At 35.6% G+C, this 27,448-nt stretch overlaps 1 protein-coding gene across 2 annotated transcripts in view; it reads right to left on the bottom strand.

Moving 5' to 3' along the window:
* Positions 1–27,448, bottom strand: part of LOC131428140 (uncharacterized) — a 251,352-nt gene that overhangs the window by 141,042 nt on the left and 82,862 nt on the right. For both annotated transcript variants that reach the window (XM_058591839.1, XM_058591840.1), the window contains exon 4: positions 26,466–26,569. In XM_058591839.1, coding sequence (XP_058447822.1) covers positions 26,466–26,569 — 104 coding nt within the window. The remainder of the gene's footprint in view (positions 1–26,465; positions 26,570–27,448) is intronic.

Here is a 27,448-nt window from a genome sequence, read left to right as displayed (position 1 = left end):
CTTGTGAACAAGCCAAAGAGGTCAAATTATGAGTCAGTCACGTCTAATATGATTTTCATTTGTAGTATTTGATATTATAATTACTACAGGGTGATTTTTTAAGAGCTTGAGAACTTTTTTAAACAATAAAACGCATAAAATTTGCAAAATCTCATCGGTTCTTTATTTTAAACGTTAGATTGGTACATGACATTTACTTTTTGAAGATAATTTCATTTAAATGTTGACCGCGGCTGCGTCTTAGGTGGTCCATTCGGAAAATCCGCTTTTTTATCGACAAATTTTGTTCAGCGATGCGGCTCATTTCTGGTTGAATGGCTACGTAAATAAGCAAAATTGCCGCATTTGGAGTGAAGAGCAACCAGAAGCCGTTCAAGAACGGCCCATGCATCCCGAAAAATGCACTGTTTGGTGTGGTTTGTACGCTGGTGGAATCATTGGACCGTATTTTTTCAAAGATGCTGTTGGACGCAACGTTACAGTGAATGGCGATCGCTATCGTTCGATGCTAACAAACTTTTTGTTGCCAAAAATGGAAGAACTGAACTTGGTTGACATGTGGTTTCAACAAGATGGCGCTACATGCCACACAGCTCGCGATTCTATGGCCATTTTGAGGGAAAACTTCGGAGAACAATTCATCTCAAGAAATGGACCGGTAAGTTGGCCACCAAGATCATGCGATTTGACGCCTTTAGACTATTTTTTGTGGGGCTACGTCAAGTCTAAAGTCTACAGAAATAAGCCAGTAACTATTCCAGCTTTGGAAGACAACATTTCCGAAGAAATTCGGGCTATTCCGGCCGAAATGCTCGAAAAAGTTGCCCAAAATTGGACTTTCCGAATGGACCACCTAAGACGCAGCCGCGGTCAACATTTAAATGAAATTATCTTCAAAAAGTAAATGTCATGTACCAATCTAACGTTTAAAATAAAGAACCGATGAGATTTTGCAAATTTTATGCGTTTTATTGTTTAAAAAAGTTCTCAAGCTCTTAAAAAATCACCCTTTATTATAGAAATGCTATGCAATCATTGTGGAAACTGACTTTCGAACCGAGGCCCGGTGGGTCGAGTGTCATATACCATTCAACTCAGATCGTCGAGTACGTAGCTGTCTCTGTGTGTATTTATGTGTGTGTGTGTGTGAGAAATATATTCACTCACTTTTCCCCGAGATGGCTGAACCGACTTTCACGAACATATACCGCAAATTCAAAAGTTTTCCTTCGTATAAAAAATGTAAAAATGATCTCATTTTTCACAAACAACTACTAAATTAACTTTAAATACTTTACAGGTCTTATAAGTTGAAGACCACACAAACTCACATCGGATATACCGGTTCCCGGAATCCGGTGCGAAAGTACCAGAAACAGCGGTCAAAATTTTCAAAATGAAACTAACTCACTTTTCTATGTGACCGCTCGAACGATTTTTTCAAACTTAGAAATGAAAGGGCGTGGTGTCCTTTATAGAATTGCTAAATTTGATATGGATCTGACTTCCGGTTCCGGAATTACAGTGTGATTGCTTGGAATTTCAAGCCGCCGTATAGTGCAAACTTCTAACTTGGGCCCTAATAATTCAAATTGCAGGTCATATTAGTTGTTGGTCAAACAAACCGGCTTAGGAAATACATGGTCCCTTGAAATTGTGGCCAACAACTACAAAACAGAACACACTCACTTTTCTCCCCACACTCACTTTTCTCTGCAGCGGCTCAACCGATTTTCACAAAAAAAGACCCAAATAAAAGATAATCCAGAACTACAGGGAGAAGTGTGTTAAAAATTTCAGACCGTCACTTGAGGCCGATGCTGCAAAAACCTGCTTTAATCCACCTAGTGGTATAAAGATGCCTTTCTCATTTTCATTTTGATGTGGAACACATCTTTATTTTCTATATAGTGGTGCAAATCAGAAACTCAAGAAAAACTACACGTAGAAATGTGGTCAGGTTTTGAACACTTACAGCTCAGTCTATTTTGTATCGATTATTAATATTATTTCATCATTTGATAGGAAATATTTCTACGTTTCGATTTGAATGTATCAACCCACGTATTTTCATTTATATATGATTGAAATTTTGATTAGTAGCGAGCAGTGTTCATTTTGTCTGCTAAAAATTTCCGGCATACCGGATTTCCCTGCCATAGACGACGGTTTTGAAGGAGTAAGCGATGAATCAAAGAGAGAGCATCGCTCTGATTGGTCAATCGATGCATAAGCGAAGCTGTTGGAAACGCTCTAAAACACACTGGCCTCAGCCCTTAATTGGTATGCTCTGATCTTGTGTCATGCAATCTCGGAATTCCATGTTATGTCGCTTCCCCATGAGAAATTGACAACTACCCCTGGATAAGTTTTGAATGCTTAAGATTAATTTCCAATTTATATTAGATGATCTCGATTGATAATGAGAAATAGTTTATCGCTTCAACCGAAATCGCAGAATCGTAGAAAATCTTAACGCTAAAAAAACTGCTTGCATAAAAAACTTGAACACAAGCTTGGCGAAGAGAAGCTTAATTATCGAAATCGCAAGTATGTACAAAGATAATTGCATACACTTGGGATATTAGTGTAATTTCGTTGGCTATAAAACAAATGAAAATCAAGACAAATGATGTTCGGTGTTGGTTCGGATTGATTGAACTTTTTGATTGTAGATCATTAGAAATTTTGGTTGCCTTGTTCCACATCAATGGCTCGAAAAACCCCATGTGGCTGATCCTTGTAGTTTTTTCTTGTATATTACAGCAGAAATTCCCCGAAATACTACAATTTAAAAAAGTTCAAAAAATAGTTTTGAAGATTTCTGTGTGAACGGGTATAGCGTGATGGGTAAGTCGATGCCTTTCATGCAGCCCGCCTGGGTTCGCCTCCCAACCCCGCAAATAGGGTTAGAAAATTTTTCTGGCCCGAAGAGGCGAATGACTTCCAGGTTGAAACCTCTATAATCGAAACAAAAAAAAACGATTCCTGTTGCATAATACTACTACATTGATACACTACATTTGAATTTAAGTTAGTGAAAATCTGTTGAATCATATGTGAGAAAGGTAAGCGATCTCTGTTTTATCATATTTGATTATTATTGCCGGTACTTCCGGAACCGAAAGCTGGCATCTTAAGACTTTCCATCTCCGAGAAAAGTGAGTGACATTATTTTTACATTTTTGGTGCATTATTTTCACATTTTTATGCATATCACCCTATAACTTTGGAACCGGAAGTTGGATCCAAATGAAATTCCGGAACTTTGTATGGAACCATAAGACCTTTTATATGAATATAAGTTTGTGAAAATCGGTTCTGCCATCTCCGTGAAAAGTGAGTGACATTATTTTCACATTTTTAATGCACTATTTCCATATTTTTGGTGCATGTCACCCTATCAAGTTGGATACATATGAAATTCCGGAACATTGTTTGGAACCATTAGACCTCTAATTTGAATCTAAGTTTGTGAAACTCAGTTCATATCACTCATCGGAATATCATTCATAGTACCGTCTACCTATTTAAAAAAATAATAATATGAATAGTGATATTATTTATAATTAAACAAGTAGTCTTTCTCATAAGAAATATACTTTACTATCTTCAGCTGTTGAATTACTTTGAAATGAAATAATAAATAACATTTAAGCGGTATAAAATACACTTGTGTAATACGGCGGTAAACCAAACTTTAACCTGATTCGAAAACTTAATAATAATGTTTTATTCAACCGCAATACCGATGACGCAGAGCCGTGATCAAACACCGGTAATAGACATTTGGCGTTCTGTTTTCTTCAACACGATTGGAAACACATGCTCATGTGCTTCCAATCAGCATGCTGTGTGCTTCGTTCGCAAAGGCTTCTTTCTTATTCCATATCAACATGTACCGTACACGTACCGATGCGTGCATCGTCATTTTGTATGACGGTTTGAATTTGGTCCTATAATTTCGGATCGCTCATCACTCTATAATTTCGGAAGCAGAAGTCTGATCTTGATGAAACTGCACAGTATGTTTTAGAACAATGAAAGCTTTAATTTGAATCAAGATTTGTGAAAATCGTTTTACCCTTTGCTGAGAAATCGAAGTGAGTTCCGTCTTGGAGCTTTTCTTAACTATTATCGTTGCTTTCGGAACCGGAAGCCGGAAACTAGTAGTCCTAAAGTAGATTTATATATCCACTAACTGATAAGATCTGCCAACTAAAGGGTATCCCACGAGAAATTTCGATACAATAATAGAAAACGGTTTGATAGGTTTCAATGATTATACATTGGTTTGAAAGGTTGATTCATGAAATTTATTTATGAACAATGTTTGGTTTCAACAGGACGGCATTCAGACAACGAGAAATTGATGGAAATGGTGATGTGCATTGGTCTCAGAAAAGCTGCGATTTTTACGCAGTTGGATTATTTTTTTCGGAGAGTGGTTAAAGAAATGTTACACCAACCATCCAGAAACAATTAAATTGAGGTCGAAAATTAGCACGAAATTCATGTTTCTATTAATGACATAAAGCCAGAAACAATTGAAAATGTGGGTGGATCGCCTTGCCAGCCGTGGAGGTCATTTGAACGAAATTATTTTTCATATAAATTTCATGAATCAACCTTTTAAATAAATGTATAATCATTGAAATGTATCAAACTGTTTTTTTATTATTATTGCATTTTTAATTTTCCGTGGAACACCCCGTACATATTTTTTCCAGTAAGTTTTATAAAAATTTGCCCCTCGTTTCGTCATCACTTGCGAAAAAATGCTCATGAAATTGAAAACTCTTCACTTATCTGTAATAGCGCCGGAAGTCGGATCCGGATTGACTTTTCGAGGACTTTTCAAAAAATTTGGAGATCTTTTATTTGCCTCTCAGTTTGTGAAAATCGGTTAAGGAATTTCAAGGAAAAAATTTCATAAATTTGCATATATTACCTTGTAATTTCGGAACCGGAAGTTGGATAAAGATGAAATTCAATAGAAAGCTATGAGATCACAAGACCATTCATTTGAATCTAATACCGTTTTCGTTTATTGATTAGAGCAGCCCGTGAGATGGTCCAGGGTCGCCCAACCACCTTTGAGACGTTCGTTTTTAGCAACCCGAGATCGCTCTAGATCGGACTCCAATCGCGTAGTTTCGCTCTGAAAATTTTCTCAGGTCGAACCACGACATCCATGCCAGTTTGTTTATTTTTTTCTTTTTTTACGAGTTGTTTAGGTCGCATTTCACGTGTTCGAGTCGCCCGCGTGTAGGTTCAAAAACGAAAACGGTATAAGTTTGTAAAAATCGATTCAGCCATCTCTGAGAAAAGTGAGTGACAATTTTTTTCTATGTTTTTGGTACATAACACTCTGTAATTCGAAAACCATCAATTCAATATTGTTGTCAGCTGCGTTGTCAGTTTAGAATCATAGAAATGTCGTCGATGTATTCACCTGAACTGCTATCCCGTTTGGTTGTTCGAACCACGAGAAGCACTGCCGGGCAAGCATTTTGTATCACGAGCCAGTTACTGATACGTACAATTTTACCAAGCAGATAGCGCTTTGGAGCTCAGGGAGGCATAAAAAATGACACATTTTTGCACTTGATTTAACACATGTTTAAGGCATTCTGAGATATTTTTAAGTGCTGGAACATGTAAGTTTACATGCCTGCTTGCAAAGCGACGTATATTTGACTCATATTTAAATTATTTTTGTAAAATTCAGTCATTTTGCGAATTACGGTCTTCAGGATTGTGTCATATGTTGATTTGCGGCAACTGTATATTTCATAAATTTTTGTTGTGTATTTTATATTTTGATCAATGACAGTTATCTATTAATTATTAGTGTATTAGAAAATAGAGTGGTTTCTTCGAGTCTCAAATTTTGAATATTTGAACTGTAATGTCCGATGAAAATAACAACAATGAATGACTAAAAAAAGACATTTAATGTATAATGACAAAGGACGAGCCTTTCGTTTACTATTCGTCTCAACTTCATTCTGGGGAGTAAGTAATTCTATTAGTGAATTTAGCATTTAACCCTAAATCAATTACATATTACAAATCTTACTGACTGGACGTCGACCACAAATCATCCAAGACCTCAATCCATGTCGACATTCAAGCATTCTCTATCTGCTTTGAAGATGTACAAGTTTGCTTTCAAATGATGATCGATGTCAAACTAAGCCTATACATATTCCAAAGTAACACGAGAAGACAGAACAATCCAAACAAACATGTCCCTAGGCACATTGGTTGATGCAGTGTCAATAAACATGGGAAATCAGACATTTCCCAAGGTCATGCTCATGGGTGGATTTCGGCTTTGTGTCCGTGTCCGCTATTTGAAAACGAACGACGAACACATGGGACGTCTAGTGATCTTGGAAAGACAGCGAAACTTCATCCAAGCAGAACCCTCTCATGCGTTAAATTGAGCAAAGGTCGTAAAGTTGGTGATGGATTGGAACCAAATTATAGATTGCTATCAACATTAAAACGATGCACATCACAATTGAGGTATCGGTTTGCCTGTATATAGCTTCACGACAATGGATTTTGTCACCAACAAGAAGGAAGGAAAATTGGAAAATTCATCGTTGAGTTTAAACATGTGTTCTGGTCTTGTCGCCACTGGGATTTTCATTTGGACCATTGAAATATTTTCATCGCAAAAGCATGTCAACTGTTAGTCAGTGTCAATCTGATGTCAGATGAATGGAGGAAGTAGAACATAGAGCTTGCTACGTTAGTGAAACCGAATACATTCAAATAACATGAATTACAAAAAAACAGAAAGTTTCAACTGCTTTCCTTTCGAGAACGGATTGCTAGTTTCAGGAGAAGGTGGGAAACACGAGGTAAAAAATAGAATTCGTGTGTTTGACAGAAAAGAATTGTCGGACAAATAAACGAGGGAGTATCAACAAGGTGGATTTTGGTCTCTGTTTGATTCTAGAGAAAAGAAATAGAATTCATTCAAATTCGGAAAAATCATATACCATTTGATTCAGTGCGACAGATTAATAATATATCCGTGTTAATGTGATGGGATTTGTCATTTTGTGAGTAGATTTACCAATAGTGTGGTATGAAATTATATTATGTATACTTGTCACTTCTGTCATTTTCATTTTATTCTACCGATATTTTGGCCACTACTGCTTTCAAAACGGAAAACTGAAGATTGACAAATGGAAGTCAAATTGTTTGACCATCAACTAGCAATAACTACATTCGTTTGGCACGTCAGGGAAGATAAAAATGAGTATTTTGCAAGTTTCATTACCTCACATCTGCTCGGTGATTTATGTTGAACCACAAGGTTGCACTAAAAGTTAAACATAAACTACTTATGCGCTGATGAGTCGACGACGAAATATATAGATGTGAATGTCTACAAGTTCAATGTCTTTTTGGCCTATCACTATAAAAGGATATACAACTGCTGTGAAAATCAACTGTTTACTTTTGAGCCCCGGATAGCCCTAGTGTTATTTAAATACCATTCGACTCAGCTTTAAATACTATTCGACTCGTTTTTTTTTTTTTTTTCATTTAGACTTTTTTTAAATCTGCTCAATTTTTCGAACCTTAAGCCAGTTTGTTGACTACTATTACGTCGTGGATCAAATTTTAAGAGCAAATGGTGAACATTTTCAAATCCGGAATTGCGCACAATTCTCTCGAAAATGGGTGAACAGATTTCATCAAATAAGTTACAACTAGGTTATTGATCTACTTCAAAAAGCAACTGAAGTTCTGATTTCGGAGACACAAACGTAAAAGTGACGTAACCGAAGAGCCACTTCTTGGCTTTCTCCCTACAAACGACATAGAATTACAGAAAAAAAAGGAATTCGACGAACCCCGCAGACCCTGAAGATGTCTGTGAGTCTGTGTGTGTTTCTAAGTTTATTATATCCACCAATTTCCCCGAAGATGGCTGAATCGATTTGAAGGGCAACGGCCAAACGGCAGATACTTCTTGTTCCGGAGACATAATCGTAGAAGTGCCCAATCTTCCATCCGATCAATTTTGTTGAAAATGGCTGAAACGATTTCAACATACCTTCACTCGTTTGAAAGCCAGGTCACAGATCATGTTCGAATCTTTCGTGATTGTCGCTTTCCATTCCGCAGAATTAATCGTATAAGTGACGTAACCGCCGTAGCGCATTTCTCCATCCAGCCAATTATCGTGATGATGGATCAATCGATTTAGATATTTTGAGGCCTAAATCAAATGAAAGATTTGAAATAGTTTCAGCCTTCTCTTATTGAAATTAAATTGGAATTGTTTAAAGAATATTTCGGACGATTTCGTACTTTTTGTAAAATCATTTTTGTGGCCTATAACAACTTTCATTTGTATGAGGGTTGTTACTTGTGTATTTCGCCTAAAAATAAAAACAGTATTATATTTGATCGGAAATGGTTTTAATGTTTTTTCTTCTAGATGATCTATACACTTTTGCATACGCTTAAACCAATTTTCATAACACTCTTCTTGAGGTACCCCTTAAACATGGTTTGAATGGCTCTCCATGCAATTCATTTTTAACGGAAAGGAACAAATAGAGGTCGTTAGGTGCCAAGTCAGGATTATACGGCGGGTGGTCCATAAATTCGAGAATTTGGATGCTCAAATATTCGGTTGTTTAAGCCGATGTGTGCTTGCATTATCGTGATTAAGTATGATTTTGCGTCTTGCTCTTGTTTTCCTTATTTCATGAAAAACTTCTGGCAAACAAATGGTTGTATACCAATCAGAATTGACGATCTTACAATTGTCTAAAGCAACGGTAGCGATATGTCCGTTCACACCGAAAAACCAAGATACCATTTTCCTTGAAGTGCTTCGAACGCGAACAACTTTTGTTGGATTTAGTTCTTTTTGGAACACCCATACAATCGACTGCTGTTTAGATTCGAGCCCATATGAGAAAATCCATATTTCGTCACCTGTGTAGATGTTATACACCAAATTTGAAGCATCAAGATTGATTTCTTTTTTCAGTATTCCTTTGCAGCAATCCACACGTATCTTTTTTAAGAGATTGTCAAATTATGTGGGAACCAACAGAGACAAGTTTTTTTACGATCAAATGTTCATTCAAAATAACATATAAGCTTCTCACACTAATGCCCAAGGCTGCCTCCATTTCACGGTACGTCACATGGCGATTTTTCATTATCAGATTTGGACACAGCATCGATGTTTTCTGGTAAAACAACTGAACCTTTTTCTAGTTCATCGGCAAACGAACTAAGCCCACGATTGAACTTGTTATTCCAGTCGCAAAGGATGGTGCTACACTCTCTTGTCTTGATAATCCACGACGAAAATCGTAATAAGTCATTATACGAAAATTCACGAATCAATTCCATTTTTTTTCTATGGTAAAATTTTCAACTCACTGTAAACAAAACAAATAGCGCTCAAATGACAGAATGTGCTGCAGATGGTAATCGTTGAAAGTGTCAAACTTTAACACATGGATCAATAAGTCCCGAGACTAAAGCAGAGATGGCGCTCGTAGTAAACCAGTAACCACGTCTTTCTAGAGTACTAACCTTTGATTGAAACGGGTCAAAATTTTAAGTCGATCCAACCAGAAACAGCTGAGTTATCGAGGTTGGAGTAAAGTCGTTTTGTAGTTTGTTTAAAAAATGGAAAAAACGAGTTTCGTGTTCCGATAAAACATTGTTTTCAATGGGTAAAAACACCGTGCAAGCGAAACAATAGATTGTAAAATGTAATCCGGACTCTTGTCCATCAAAAGCAACGATTTGTCGGTGGTTCGCCGAGTTTAAACGTGGTCGTACCGACACAAATGACGCGGAACGCTCGGGTAGACCTGTGGAAGCCGTTACACCGGAAAATGTGAGTGAAGTGACAAAAATTATAATGAAAGATAGTAAAGTGAAGCTCCGTGAGATTGGTGAGATGACACAGATATCATATGGAAGTGTATTTACTATCCTTCATGAAAAATTGAGCATGAAACAGGTTTTTTCCAAGTGGGTGCCGCGATTGCTTTCGATGGAACAAAATGCACCCTGCCACAAGTCGATGAAAACAATGGCGAAATTGAACTAATTGGGCTTTGATCTGCTTCCCCACCCCTCATACTCGCCAGATTAAGCCCCCAGTGACTACTGGCTCTTTGCTGATCTTAAAAAAATGCTCCAGGGAAAAAGATTTGGCTCAAATGAGGAGGTCATCGCTGAAACTGAAGTTTATTTTGAAGCGAAAGATAAATTTTTTTATAAACATGGTATTGAAAAATTGGAAAAACGTTGGAACCATTGTATCACCCTAAAAGGGGATTATGTTGATGAATAAAAAAAAATTTGCAAAAAAATGTTGTTTCCATTGTTAGTCTCGGGACTTATTGATCCATGTGCTATGATAGAAATTGTTTTATTTGAGTTGCCAATATCGGCTCAAGTAAAACTGCTTTGGATCAAAGAATCGACATGATGCATGAAGAGTCAAAATCTAATTATGTTCACTTTAGTTAAAATTTTGTAAAACCTGTTTTTTCATTACCATAAATTGAGTAGATATTTCTATAACAAATTCAACAGTAAACTCATTTGGTTGTCGTATTTCCCCGTCATTATTTCAAGATTCCACGGCCTCCTTTTGTACGAAACCCATGAATATTCAATCATCGCGATCTGGAAAGTTGTATACACTCTCATTGAACATAACTCAAAACTGAGTGACACATCACTCAAAATCATAAAAAGTGCACGTACTCTAAACTTGAGTTACCACCTATCTACTCTTTTTTGCTTTAAAGGACGAAATTGTCAAAACTTGAGTAATTTTTACTCAAAATAAGAAAAAATATTTTGTTCAAAATTTGAGTAAGTTCAACTCAAAATTTGAGTTCCTTGCTCTCAAAATGAAGAAATTTTTCTTCGTTAATTTTCATATACAAAGTTATTCTTCTTGCTTTTGAATGCGCAAAATTGAATTATTTCGATATCCTTATGTTGCGCTTTTCACTAAGCAATGCAATGTAAGCATAATTGAAACCACAAAACATCAATGACGTTGATTCATGTTTTCGAAACCGGATCTAGAAACGGAAATGGGAAACGACGTATTATTGCATTCTTTATTTCGATAAGAATATTCCGAGAATGAAAACGCACTGAACTGCAAGAAGTATTTTTTTCACTCAAATGTTTAAAAACTCAACGCTTACTCTAATGTATGAATAAATGCGAGAGAACTCATTGCAACGAGTTTATTTTACTTAAATCCATACTCAAATTTTGACATATTGCTCCAGTTTATGAATTTGAGTAATCGCAACTCAAACCATGAGCTATGTTCAAAGAGCGTGTAATGTATCTTATCCAAGCATTTTTTTTTAAACTTCACAGTGTAATGCGACAACACCCTAACAAAACTTCAACACTTCATCATCACCTAGTCGCAATGATTCATCAGGTTCATCTGTCACAAATGTTGTCCACCGTAATGCAATGACGCCAAATCGTAAAACACAAAGATAGCAAAAAAACATCTCTTTAGGCCTCAGCAGGATAAAATCCTGCTGTCAAATTCAAACGACCGTGCTGAATATCCAACCCAAAAGCATAAAGGAGTGGAAAAAGATCTAATGGTCCTCCACATCTGCAATGACGCTTTTACATAAAAATGGAAGTGTGAAGAACTAAAAGAATGAAGCCAACTAACTGTTTTGGATTTTATAATGAAACATTTTTATTTTGAATTTAGTTCGCCACATATACACAATGAAGGCGAGAGGATTCTGAAAAGAAAATGTTTATTCACGATAATCGCTTAATTAGGGATTTGCCCTTCACATTTAATGAATTTTCTAGCATGCAAACATTCATTTGCAATTTCACCTTATTAAAAATCGCAACTCACGTGTTGCAAATTTCGATGGCTAGAAACAAAATGTTTCATGTTAGCTTTTATTCTCCAGCTGTCTGAGCGCATTTGTGCCATAAAATTCCCAATTAGTTGTGATATTGGGTTTTTTCAAGCTTCTTTCAATCTCTGGTATTTGTAAGCCGGTGAAAATTCTCAGTGCTGACTGAACGCTATAATATCCTGTGTCTGTGTTGAGAATTTTAATTGCAACAACAGTCGATAAAATAAACTATTTACTCTCATATCGAAATCTACATATGGATCCTACTGTGTTATTATGGTAATATTGATATTGATTCGATTCGCAATGTAGCGCATATTCTATAAACAATAAAGACAAGTTTAATGATGTTATCATTATACCGCATTGAATGCATTCAATGATCAAGATCAAAGCATTTAAAGTGGATATGAAAATGTTTCAAGATTTGGAAAAATAAACCTACAAGAAAGAAAAGAACCGGTGCTATCTTCGCGTTCCATCGCCTAAATGGCTGCTAGCGTTAGACCTTTATCCGTCTAATGGGAGGAGTAGAGCGGATAAATATATTTTTCTATCCATCTACGCAACGCTTATTAACAGAAACATGAATACATAAAACAACACAGTAAACAGTTGGTGTTTTTCGTTTGTCAAATCCCGTCTCTGGAGCGGAAGCGACTATGCATATACATATACTAAGTGGTCATCACAGTGGTCAACTTCACTGACATGATAAAATAAACAAACTTTCACAAGTTTCACGTTTGCCAAGGTAATTTTAGACACACGCTCTCGAACGCTGGTATATTAAGTACTAACAGCGCGTTCACGGTTTATTTTCTGGGATTGATTGATGATTTAACTTATTTTAGGAAATTGAATCTTTGAAATTCAGCACTGACAAATCTATTTTCTAGTAAAACCCTGTTGAACCTCTACGCCGCAATGGGGTGCAATTGGATTCAGAATAATGACTGCAAATTATTCGGGGAATAGGTCCGACTCGATAGTTTCAATCGGTTAACCGTTTCAACATTGAAAATTCAATTTGAATATTATGCCTGATTTACTTATACTACCCAAAGGTATAATACATAATCCAAGGTGGTAGTTGTTAAAAAAAATAAGCTGCGATTCAAGTAAAGTCAGGATACTAAATTCCGAAGGGGAATTCGACCTTCTGTTTAACACAAGTGTAAGTATACGAGGTCTGTTCGAAAAGTTCCCTGAATTTTTTAATTGCGCGCGTCTGGAGAGTCCGGTGGTCAAAATTTTTTTTATTGTGTTGGTACATATGTCCCTAATGTATGGTGAAATTTTCAGCTGTATTCATTGTTTACATTCTGTCTTGTAGCGGCTGGTGTAGACGTGTTTTTTGAGCTCGGCGATTTTTGTTAGTTTAAACAATGGAAGAATTGAAGAGTCAAAGAATTTGTATTAAATTTTGCGTGAAAATGAAATAAAGTGTAACCAAATGTGCGAAATGTTACAGAGAGCCTGCGGTGAGTCTGCTATGAAAAAAACAAGTGTTTACGAGTGGTATAAGCGTTTCCAATATGGCCGCGAAGACGTTGAAGACGACGAACGCTCCGGTCGACCCAGCACGTCAATAATCCATGAAAATGTCGGAAAAGTGGAAAAAATGATTATGGATGATCGCCGAATCACTATTAGAGAAGTTGCTGATGAAGTTGGCATATCAGTTGGCTCATGCCATCATATTTTTTAAAATGTTTTGGGCATGAAACGAGTGGCAGCAAAATTCGTTCCAAAACTGCTGAATTTTGATCAAAAAAACAAACGCATTACCATCGCTCAGGAGCTGTTAAACGACGTCAACGACGATCCAAATTTACTTGAAAGGGTCATAACTGGTGATGAAACATGGGTGTACGGTTATGATGTCGAAACAAAAGCACAATCGTCCACGTGGAAGCACCCAACGTCACCAAGACAAAAATCGCCGAGCTCAAAAAAACACGTCTACACCAGCCGCTACAAGACAGAATGTAAACAATGAATACAGCTGAAAATTTCACCATACATTAGGGACAAATGTACCAACACAATAAAAAAAAATTTGACCAGTCGCGCGCAATTAAAAAATTCCGGGAACTTTTTGAACAGACCTCGTACACTCTTAGAAAAAATGAAGTTTACGCTTGATGTAAACTCAAGCATGCCGCAATTTCTTCGGCGATGGCACAACGTTATATCTACTAACATGTAAAAATAATTTTTGTGTCTTTTGCAATGTAAACTTCAGCTAAATTACCTGTAATTTAATTATGTGACTTATCGTAGCATGCTTTGAATTGTAAATTTAACCGAAATCCGGCGCTTCTTTTATGTATTTATATTTCATGCATTCTGACATATTTTTAATCGTTTTTGCGAATTTTCATCGTTTTTGCGAATTTTTTTCAGAACTATCGTTCAACAAAATAAATTCAAATATTTTGTATAATAAAAAGCATTATTCGAACAACATTTTGTAATTTTTCCGTGGAAAAATATTGAGAAATAAGTCGGCGAAGAGGTATTTTTGAGGACGCTTCTTAAAAATCATGATTTGCGGTGTCCACTGTATCTCAGCGCAGACTAATCAGAAGTGAACAAATCAAAGCAGCATAGTTAGAGCAGAAATTTTTCTAGATCCCAACGTTTCTATTTGATTTTTTTTTATTTTTTTATTTTTGGTGGTTGTATAAATCCAAAAGTACGATTTTTCACGAAAAAATCGACCATTTTGTAGCTGTAAAACCTCCCCATAGTAACAAACAACGAAAAGGAAAACGTTGGGGTCTGGTTTTGTATATGTAAAAAGCGTGTGCAAAATTTGAAAAAAATGGTGCAGTAGTTTTTAAATGACGATGGACACCGACTTTCAAAACCTGCTTTCGAGAAAAACGCGTTTGAAGTTTATTGTCTATAAAATCGAACGAAACAATTTATTATTCAAGGAAGCACGTAGGCTCTAACATTCTCAAAAAGCCATATTTTTTGTTTTGTATTTTGTTATAATGAAACATTTCGAGAATGTTTTGTCAAGTTTTTAAGTCAATCGAATCAGAAATCTTGGGCCTGTGTGCGCAGCTCTTATTTCTTCGTAGTATGAGATCGTCAAAGAAAAAGGCCCATAACTTGCTGAGTTTTGTTCCGATAGGCTTCAAAATTTTACAGAATATTCTCGAAATGTTTTATTATCAGAAAATAGAAGGAAAATAATAAATGATTTTTCAAAAGTGTTAGACCCTACATGCCCCTTAATAGTAGTGTATGTTTGACACATATTATTCTTGTAAAATTCAGTCATTTTGCAAATTACGTTCTTATAATTTGAGTCATATGCGGATTTACGTCACCAGTAAATTTTAAATTTTTTTGCTGTGTGCAGGACAATCGTATGGTTAGTGCTACGATCCTACTTCTACTAAGATCCCTTTCAAATCGAAACTCCAACATACGACAAATGGTTTGCGAGATCAGCGCCTAATTCTTCGAATTGCCGATCCAGGCTACTGCGATTATGCGTTACTTATTAACCAAAGAGCCAAATATGAGCATTAAAATAATTAATAAAAATTGGGAGCCAAATGTTGAAAAACTTTCGAAAATTTGGGAGCTAAATCTGCTGGAAGATTGTTCCGAGAAGTAGCCGATTCTTGAGGTTATTGGCAATGACAAGCGCCGTGTTTCTTTGTTTTTATTTTTTATTGATTTTTTAATATTTTTTATTGAAACTACAAGGTTAATTCAATTTGATCTCAAACTTTACTGGATTCTTGATTATAGCAGTAAAGTCGACGTAAAAAGTTTGAGTGCAAAATCAAAAGAAATGCCAAACAATAAAAAACAGCCATTGTTGGAGAACGTCAAGGTTTCGAGCACAATTCGCTTTTCAGATAAGAGTGCTGGGAGTATGCGCGCATACTTGTGGTACCTCTGTATCACACCAGAGTACGCCGAAAACGTATGAACGATTTCAGCAGGTCAGTTGTACATTGTTCGTGTTCACGTTCACGAGGACAAATCAAATTAAACTCGCTACTCGTTACGTATTTTTACAATTCTTTTAACTAAAAAATTAAACATGCTCTAGATTTATAGGCGAATTTTTATTCAACAAAGTAAGATATAATTTCTTTATTTTTACATGTTCTGTAAGTAGCAGGAACTTTACGTCTGCTTAGCGGTTCAAATTGAACTGCCGAGTTTAGCACTAAGCAGTTCAATTTGAACTGCTCTGCACTGATGAGTCAAAGACGAAACGTAAAAATAAAGAAAAACGGTTATGTGCCCTAGCACAAAATTTGGCTAACCCCTAAATGACCATACCTGCATCGGCCAGAAATAGTCGAAAACACGTTTTCGTTCGGCACGTCAGAAAAGACATTGCACTTCGTTGCAAAACAAAAAGTGTTCTGTAAGTAGCAGGAACTTTACGTCTGCTTAGCGATTCAAATTGAACTGCCGAGTTTAGCACTAAGCAGTTCAATTTGAACTGCTCTGCACTGATGAGTCAAAGACGAAACGTAAAAATAAAGAAAAACGGTTATGTGCCCTAGCACAAAATTTGGCTAACCCCTAAATGAAGATATAATTCATTTCTTACCAAGTTTTATTTAATGAAAATATGATAACGCCTTCCGTAGATATTTGTGGCAGAGTCGCATTTAAGGAGCCAAAGAGCCACGTGCAGCTCTGGAGCCGCACTTTACCGACCTAGGAGACAAGTTGGTAATCATTTCGGCTTGTATTTTTTTAATTAATTTAATCTGCAAACCCGAAAAACCCGATTAAATTAAGTAAAATTTACATTGTCACACTAATCTCACCCCATGTCTCCTGAACCGGAAGTCGAATCTGATTGAAAACCAAAAAGTTTTAATGGGATCTTAAGAGTTTTCATTCGAATCTTATATAGGAGAAATCGATTAAGCCGTGAAAAGTGAAAAGTGAAAAGTGAATAACATTTTTTTTAAATTTCGTTACACATATCATCCTTTAGTTCTGGAACCAGAAGTCGGATCCACATGAAATTCAGAAACCTTGTATGGGAGCATAGGACCTTACATATGAATCTAAGTCTGTAGAAATTAGTTAGGCCATCTCCGAGAAAATGGAGTGAAATCATTCGTCACACATATTCGCTGATCTCGACTAACTGCTTCAAGTGGTATATGGGTACAAGAAGCTATGTTCTTCCAGAAAATATTGCGGTAAGCAGTTTCAATTAATATAATTTCGAAACTGTTTCGAATTCGAAAATACTGCCATCTTTTTATTGTGACATATTCGAACGTTTATGTTGCCGTTGTGGACATGGCTTTGCACAGTCTATTTGGTGCAAAGAAATATTTGCACTTAACAGTATTCAAAATTGTATCATACAGCGTTCAAAACTGCTACTGGTGGAATAAAAAAAAAGAATTAGATTAGATTAGAACTAGATAAATCACCGATATTTTCATTCATGAAACAAGCATCCATAAAACTCTGAACCAAGTGATTTTTTTTGTGTCAGCGAAACTTTATGACGAATTTTCACCCACAGAAATATCACCAAAGAGATTATCTAAAGGAAAAGAAGTCACAGATGATATGTCTATGCTAAATTTCCACTACGTTTCAGTTCGAGCAAGATTTAATTATTATATTTTCATCAATAAAGTGATTCGTTTAAGATTTAATTATTATATTTTCACCAATAAAAAACTGAATTGCAACCGAGAAATAATGACAGCGATATTTTCGAAGCGATAGTAATTGTACCCAAGTAGCAATCCGCAACTAGTTCTGATGCGACTAAGTCCAAACTATGTTGCAACAAGAGCACGAATATGTTTTTTATGTTATACTGGCTAAAACAAGGTGACAGCAATGTTTCCTCATAACCTAACCAGTTACGAAATAGTTATTTAGGTTTCAAATCACCACATCTTTTTGTCATATTGAATTAATAATAAATTATAAGCTATCGTAACTTAATCCAAACATATCTTTAATCGCAACTTTATTACTAGCTACTAGTTGAAAATAAGTTTATTAGACTCCAATATTGGCAACCCGTAACTAGTTCTGATACCACTTAGCCCAACTATGTTGCAACAAGAACACGAACATGTTTTTTTATGTTATGGTTAAAACAAGGTGACGGCAGTGTTTCTTTATAACATAAACATTGAACTAGCTATCATTAGTAAGTTATCGTTACTTGATTCTAACATATCTTTAATCACAGTTTTAGTTTTAGCTACAAGTTGAAAAAAGGTTGCGAAACCATTATAAATACGTAAGCGTATATGTAAATTGTTACTATGTGAATTGATGTAGTAATAACTTAGATATTATGAGATTATAAAATAAAATTCTTCATTGATTCAGATAGTTATCGGTAGGTTTTCCCAACGTTATGATAACGAAAATGCAAACAAAACAACCTTTGTTGGCTTGAATATGGCGAATACAATATGGAGTCTCAAGAAGTGTATGAAACGTAAATAAAACCAGGAGATTACTTTTTTCCAAACTACTTTTTGCCGAAAATAGTGAAAGGCAGAATAATCATTTTTGTTCTATGCACTGTCATAAATACGAAGAAAATAATATAGGGATTGAGCATCGATTGTGATAATATTATAACTCTCATGATATATGAATTTAAAATGATAAGAAATCACTCTAATTTGAGCATTCTGAACATAGCGTTATTTTGTTGTTTATTTTTCATATCTTTATAAACAGATTCTGATTGAAGGCGCATGAAAAACAGTTAAGTAAAATTGAATTCCGCTCGACAGTTTTAAAATCGTTGTGAAATTTGTACCTTGTATCAAGTTTGTGATTTAAAGCACTCTCCTGCTTTTTTATTGAAGATAGAAAAGTATTCTGGATTCATTCAATGTTTATAATGTCGATGGTGACTAAGTTTCAACTAGTTTACTTGGAAACAAGTTATTTTCAAGTTATGAAAAGATAAGTTATTCTAGTATGGCATTACAACGTAACGACAACTTATTTTTAGCTGAATTAACAACTAGTAGAAACTGCGCTTTTTGAGTCATGCAAGTGGTTAGATGTTAGAACAATCACTCAAATATCTGGTTGCAAACTAGTCACAAACAAGCTAGCGTAACAAAAATTGTTACTTGGGTAGCGACGAAAGGATGTTTTAATTTCAGCTGGTTGATTACACTGCACTACATATTAAGATTAAATCCAATAAAACGCTATTTAGCATGAATTTGATTTATAGAAGTAACAGGAGCGCAGCATTGTCAACATGTCTATAACACACAGCAGGCGCAGCGTTTGAGTGAGGCGTTTGAATTGGTGTAGCGAAAGACCTCGCTCCTGATACTCTACCACCACGGTATTGTGAATAAATTTCGATACTGATCTACTTATCAACCACCATATGCGCACTGAACATTTTCAGAAAGGTTCAGTTTGTGTTCATCGGGGAATTCATTCATCATATACTTTGCAAAGGGTTGCGATACAACGGCTATGATAATTCATCTGTTCGAGAATCATATCAGATCTTTTCAATGTGCGAACTTTTTTTGTTGAATATCCTCGAGCAGAATGTTCGCTAGTGCACTTTTCGCAACTGATTTTTTCCAAACGCGATTCTCACTGCAACTGATTTCACATGATTCACTACTGAACTTTTCTGATCGATGATTTTTCGTCTGAAAATAATTTCTGAAATATTTCAGTCGCGATTTTCGAAATCGAATTCCAAAGAGGAAATTTACCATCAAAATATTCACAGGGCATTTTGATTCCGTTTTCAAGAATGTTGCTGATAAGCTTAATGCTACAGATGCACTTTCAAGAAAATACAAATAGTACCACTTCACTTGAGCAGCAAATTTTTAAGCGTTAGGCGTTTTTAATTACATTGACATGAACTGTCCGAAAATACATTACTCGCAGATAAAATTACGAAATTAAAACATTTATACTGTAGGAATATCTATTTAATACATGGAAAACTTATTCTACAATCAACTTCTAATTATTCTGCATACTTTCACTTGCATGAAACGGCCACTACATAACTGACATAAATGACGTTCATTTTCCATTGAAAATTTTCAATATGTAACGTTTCTGGTGAAATGAAGAGGGTTTCTGTTATGCGTTTTGCTGTCTTCGTTCTCCGCCAAGTGACAGCATTTGAATACAGCAAGTTCTTGAATGGTTATGACAAAATCTACAGATATAGTATACAACATTTTAGTTGAAACATCCAGGGCGTGAAACAACAATTGCAATATTGTATTTTTTTGATATGCGGGTTCTCCGTGTAGTTATTATATCTTTTTTCGTTATTGATGAGTTATTCCAATTTTATTACATTCATTTGATCCAGTAGTTCTATCTTCAAAAGAAATACTATTGAATAAACTGCATTAGAATCAGATATGATAAATAATTATGATATTATTCTATTCTGATTGCTAGAATACCAAATATCCGAAAAATTCGTTTTCTATAAATATTTTGTTCTTGCTCCGATATTACAATGACAGAATTTGATATTTTGTTACTATTTTCTCATGCAGACTTTGTTAAGAATTTTTCATATTTTACCTTTTATTTCAAACTAAATCATGTTAATTTCTGCCATTGAGATGTTTGGTTTTAATAATAAAGTTTGTTATTGGTTTTCAAATCACTGCAGTAAAACGCAGCAAAGATAAGGATTAATTAAAACATTTTCACTCGAGTCTACAAATATTTTCTGATGAGTGTTATGGTGTGTATATTCCATTCTGATGGTTTGAAGCCCATATAATTAGTGCTGCAATACAAGAGATAATGAGAAGTTGAATCTGAATCAATAAGCTTAGAATTTAGAAGGCTTCCCCTACAAAAACCCCTTTCAAATAAGTGTAATAGAAAGATAATACTCCAATACACAATTCCCTATAAGCTGTACCCCAAACCACTAACAGTTCGTGATAGTCTTGAGTGACGTCTCGCTGTCTAGCACTAAATGTTGTGTATGTTATCGCTTTTCGTCTAGACATTTGAGGCAAATGGTGTGAGACAGACATATTTCAAGAGCTTTGATTCAGTGAGTCAGCTAAAAGACTAAATAGAACTATGACAATCAAGTATTTACCATCGCAGTTTTGCCAGCTTCTAGCTTTCAACATAACGCATCTGTGAACAAAGCAGCTTTTTATTGAAAAACTATAGTCCGTAAGCGGTGTGATGTGAACCTGTTTTCCTACTGCTTGGAAAAATAAGGACATGACTGATAGGCTTTTCGTGCTCAAGCCAATTAATGGTATCGTCTAATTTCAGTCTCATGGGAAGAAAGAATAACGTCTCATGGGAAGAAAGAATAATGGATCCAACCGCACAGCACCACGTGACGCACGGAAACCGAAAAAAATGTGCGTGAGACAGTCGTTCACAATGTCCTGTCTAACTACGACCTTGAGTTTCGCCTTGGAAATGAAAAGCGACAGAATAATCGGAAACGACGGCGTCGCAATGCAATAAACCTGGTTAATTTATGGCGTGGTGCAAAAAGCTTACATTGAATATATTTGCTTTTCACTTGAGTGTAGAAGGTCTTCTGTTTTAGTATAGTTGACCAATCGCGGCTATTTACATGTTTGAATAACTATACTATATATATTTATTCCATCTACAAAGAAATCCGGAACAAGTGAATAGTCTTAGAGTGCCTTCGGCATCTTAAAGGTAAAGCAGTGTGCCTTATTAAATATATTGTTAAATAAAAAAATAAGTTACATTCCTAGACGGATGGTTTCAAATTTTAGCATATCAAAATTGGTCTATCTTTTGGACATAAAACTATCAACAGTTCTAAAAATGCTCAAAATAAAAATATTAAATATCGAATCAATAGTTACAATGTTGTTCGAAACCTTCAAATTAAAAAGTTTTACAAAAGAAAATCGTGTGAAGGGCGCTTTATTTCTTTAGACAAAAATAAAAATCAATTCACTGAGCTAAAACAAGTTTTTTTCAACGAAACAAGTGCTGCAGAGAAAAATTACTATTTCACAAACTACTACCCTAAACAATTCCGCTTACCAGTATATTGGAATGCATTTCGCTGGTTGTGCTCCTAATCGGATTAGTCGTTTCCCTGCTTCATCACGAAGGCAATGGCCATTGCACAACCAAAACATATGACTAGAAAGCGCCTCCCTGTTCGTAGTACTAAAAATTCACTTTCAATATAAGCAGTTAAACACTTCGAATGAAAACGTAGTTTCCCATGTCCATACTTCGGTACCAAGTTCAATCCCTAATTCCAACAAGACACACATAGCTTATGCAGTTGTGTGCATTCCCTGGTGAAAGTTATTGCTTACGGTGCCTCCGAGAGAATTTGCAATTTAGTTTGCACGAGACTAGGACTAACCGCACCCTCTAATGCGGTGTCGTAGGAAAAATGATATGCGAGGGTTGATGCAGGGTTTCGCTTTCAGCGCCAAGTTTGTAGAGTGAAATGATAATTCCAAACAACACACCCGCTGTACGCAAAATAAGTTTGTGATTTTATTGAGCCATTATGACAACTCTCTGTGGCATTCGTCCTTGCAGGCGAAAATGTTTTGTTATGAAAAGAGATGAACACATAGAAAAGGTTTCGAATTTTCATCTTGATATCAGCCGACGTCGTTCTATTCATTTGTTGGCATCATCTGTGAAAAGGCACTGAAACTGCGTTCGTAGTGTCAGATTTGAATTGTTTATTTTAGTTCTCAATTACCAATCAATGGACAGTTCCAATATTTGCAGTCAAAGTTTATTCACGTCATTTGCCTTACACACTAGTCTTTTCATGATTTAAAGCAAAAAACGATTTTCATTGGTAACCTCCAGCTCTGAAACATTCAAGTTTTAGAGCTAAGCTGAGCTGAAGTAGACCGCCCGTAGTTGACCGAACGAGTGAAAATGCAGAATGAAATAACAAAATGATACTGAGGAAAGGCAACTCATTTCCCTTGTGCATACACACACTCTTTATATTTTTTATAACATTTTCAATAACGACGACGCTTATGTCGGAAAGCTGTGCTACTGATGAAGAGAAGGAATGTTAAGTCGATACTTGTTGTTTCTAAAGATCGCGAGAACCACAATATCTCCACGAAATTCCGGATATGTCTTGACAAACAACACGGTTTCAACTAAAAGTCTGGTGCATAAAATTGTGAATATAAGTTTATATACTGGAGTCTTCTCAATGCGGCGGATACATGCCGCATGAAAACCCTCATAACTACGGGAATCCGAAGAGAAATTCGCCCTTTTTAAAACGTCACGTCTAAAAACACACCCTAGAAATTGAAATGTTCCACTCTAATCGCTTTCTAATTCCTAAATTAAGCATCGGATCATGTCTCTGTGTTGTTGCTAAGCAAATTAAATGAACATTATTTTCATATTTTATGCTAATCACCCTGTAATTCCAGAACCGAAAGATGAATCTGGACAAAATTAAATAGCACTCTTTATCGGTTTCTTGGTTAGAGGAAATCGGTCCAGCTACATCTGAAAACAGTAAATGAACATTTTTGTGATATTTCACCCTGTAATTCAGAACCCGGAAACCAAAATTAAACACAATTCATTAGCGGGCTATAAACTTTAGAGACCTTTCATTTGATTAAAGCTCTCATTGTCTTCAAATATACTGTGCAATTTCATCCTAATACGACTTTCGGTTTCGAAATTATAGGGTGATGAGTGGAAAAACATTCAAATCGTCATTCCAAATGACGATGCAAAACTAATACGCGACGGTACATGCAGTTTTGCTCCGTTCGCAGCGTGCTTTGTTTAATTTCGTATAGCATCCATGGTTGCCACATTTAAATCTATATTTTTCAGGTGAAAAATATGTACATTTGCAAATCTTTTATTCAATTTGTACCTACTTGTTAGAGTTATTACAAAATTATGATAACAATGCTTTTCTATAAAAGTACACTTATTGCCTTCCTCATATAGAAAGTTCAAGCAATCACTTGAAAAACTGACTAGTGAAAATTGGCCCAGAGAGCTAAGTGTTCTATATCATTCGGCACAGTTAATCGAGCTGAACAATGTATGTGTCTGTGCGTGTATGTGTGTGAGTATGTGTCATATAATGTCACTCATAAAATAGGAAATCTCATAGTCCCATAGGTTTCTATTGAATTCTACACCGTCATTTAGAGCGAAGATGCAAAAATGTGTAAAATTCTTCTAAATTTGGCTTAAAACTGATTCAATTTATAGGCTATACTAATTACTTACAAAACAAACCGAATTCGGCTATACTGGTTCCAAGTTCCCGGTTCCAGAAGTACCGAAAAAGTGGTCAAGAAGTTTAAAACGAGATGATTTGATCATTTTTCTCAGAGATGATTTGATCGATTTCCACAAACAGGTTCATATAAAAATTTCTATAATCTCATAGGTTGCTGTTTAATTTCATCCGGGTCAGACTTCCGGTTCCATGACTATAGGGTAAAGTTTAATAATTTAGTGCGACGATGCAAAATGAAGAAAAATTATTTTTAACTTGACATAACTGTTTACAAATTGAAAAGGTTATGTTAGTTTATACCCAAAAAAAGCTTCTCATTTTAGTCAAAATTGAAAAAAAAATTCTTCACAGAATCTTCTAGTGATATTTTTAGAAATATAAGTAATATGAGAAAGGCATCATTACACCAGTAGGTGGATTAAAAAGGTATTGTTATAACACCAATAAGCTACCTAGCAACATTCATTTTTAAGAGGAATTCCATAAGACTCGGTACATGCTGAGAGTAAGTCATAATAGAAAATGATAGATAAAAACTTGTTTTTTTGATGTTGAAAACGAAAAAAAACGTCTGAAATAATAGTTTTGTGGAATTTTAAACGTTGTCATCTAATTATTCTGAACTTTATTGTTATATACAATTACAAACTAATTAGCTAAGAATGTATGCTAAACATTACAAAAAAAACTTCTTGCAACATTTTCAAAGCACTCAGTTTAATTAAATAACTAACTTGCAATTGCAATTTAAAAGTAAATATCTAGATAAAGTTCTTGAAACATTTTGCCCATGTGATAAGAACAGTTCTTTGAAGTAATCAGTTTAATTGCAGATAAGTCACCTGTATAATAAAATCAATTTAAAAAACCTATTCTAAATCCATCCAAATGGTGATGTGATAATGCCTTTCTCTCATCGACACAGTCAAATTAAAATATTTTTGCCTTTTTATTAAGATAAATTCTGACACTAATTTGAGCTCATTTTTAACAAAATTTTATTCAGAAAATTTAAAAAATATTGCGACCATGGGAATATCATCGAATCAAGAGAATTTTAAATACATTATTTTAACAAACTAATTGCGGACATTCATCGGCGTTTATGTCACATATTCGGAAACTTTTCTCAAACCAAGCGTATCATCAATAATACGTTTGAACGTGGTCAATGTGGCCACTTATACCATTTGGCCCGGGTTGGTGGTTCAATGCATAGAGCGCTGGTCTTACAAGCCAGTTGTCGTATGTTTGAGCCCCGACCTGGAAGGATTCTTAGTGTCAGTAGGATCCATAGTACTAGCCATGCAATGATTCTGTACACTAAGAATCGACTGCAAAGTCTGTTGAAAAAGAAAGCCCAAATTCCACAAAAGGAATGTAATGCCAGGACTCGACTTTGTCACTTATACCATTATATCACCGGAACCCGAAAGTGTATGTTTTCAAACAAACCAAACTGTATTGATATCGGTTCAGCCATCTACGAGAAAATTGAGCGGAGAGAAAAAAAAACGCTTTTTGTTGGTTACGACACTTATACCATTATATCTCCGGAAACGGAAGTTATAGCTATTTTATCTTCAAACTTGATCAATGGCTCAATAATAGCTCCAGAAAGAGCTTAAGTTGGTTAAAATCGGTGCAGTTACTTCAGATAAAATCGAGCGGAAAAAACAACGCGTTTTGTCGGTTACGACATTTATACCATTACATCTCCGGTGCCAAAAATGACTGCCATTTGATCTTTGAACTTGATAAATGGCCTGATAGTAACTTTCAAACGAGCCTGTTGAAATCTGTTAAGCCATCTTTGAGAAAATCGAGCACGAAAAAAAATTTCAATGGAGGGTGGACACACAAACATTTTCCGATCTCGTCGAGCTGAGTCGAATGGTATACAACACTAGGTTCTCTGAGGGCTTAGTTCGAAAGTAAGTTTTTTCCAGCAATTCTTTAACTCTTTCATAGATAGAGGCAAAACGAAGGAATGGCACAAATTTTCATTAGTTAGATACAAAAAATCTCTTCAATGTCCCGAAAAAATTCTTAATCAACGAGCACCAAAAATAACATTCAATTACAACGGAATGGATTTCTGATTATTTTCTAAGTATTTTTCGAAAGTTGTTATTAATTTTAGCGAAAAGCAAGATGTGCACTATCCAGAGGAACGCTTCACCACATAATACCCAATGTGTTGTAAAATAATTGCACGTTAAACTTACCGTCCATGCAAATGTATTTCACACGCACAATACCCTCGCGCCAAACTACGGCATAAGGGTGATCCTGAGCAAATACAAAGCTGCAATGATTCTGTCCGGAACATCTGAAAAGAAAAATAAATAGAATATTAAATTGTACACACTTATTCTGTTCATAACACATAGACAATATGAAAACTAAAATATCTATAAAGCCTATCAACTATAAGAAAAAACATGTTTATATCCACCTAGTGGTGTAATGATGCCTTTCTCATATTACTTATGTTTTCATCACTAGAATATTCTGTCAAGATTTTCTTTTTCATACTTGAATAAAATTAAAAAAAATATTTTATGTAAACTACCATCAATTTTCAATTTGTAAACCGTTATGTCAAGTTAGTATAGATTCAAATGTGGCAACCCTGCACGGTGGGTGCGTTTTCTTCTTCTTCCGTACCAGCACGTACCGATGCGCACTGATTTTGCATCATTTTGTATGACATTTTGAATGTTTTGATACTCATTGCCCTATAATTTCGGAACCGGAAGTCGGATCTAGATGAAATTGCAGTGTCTTTAAATATACTGAGAGATTTAATTTGAATCATGATGTGTGAAATTCGGTTTAAGGACTATTCAGACATTTCAGTTCTGTGACGGTTCAGTGAAAGTGCCTTCAGTGCGCCGTCAGTGTTCTTTTTTTATCGGAACCCTTCCGTTCCGTTTCCGTGCAGTTTCCGTTCCGGCACAGCCAATGGAATGACATACCGACTTCAGTGAAAATAAAAAATATCGGTGACGACGAATTTGAGTTTGCCGGACGGACGCTACACTGACGGCGAGCTGCGCTGAAACGGCACGGTGCCGGATAGGTGTAAATGCGCGCATAGAAAACGAATGAAATAATATCAGTATCCGTGCACGGTGTCGTGCCGGCACTGAACCGGACCGGATATGTGTGAATAGTCCTTTAACCGTTGCTGAGAAATCGAAGTGAG

This window comes from Malaya genurostris, chromosome 2 (genome assembly GCF_030247185.1).
Source record: "Malaya genurostris strain Urasoe2022 chromosome 2, Malgen_1.1, whole genome shotgun sequence".
Lineage (NCBI taxonomy): Eukaryota > Metazoa > Arthropoda > Insecta > Diptera > Culicidae > Malaya > Malaya genurostris.
The sequence above is the reverse complement of the archived record's forward strand: the minus strand, read 5'-3'. Positions and strand labels throughout refer to the sequence as shown.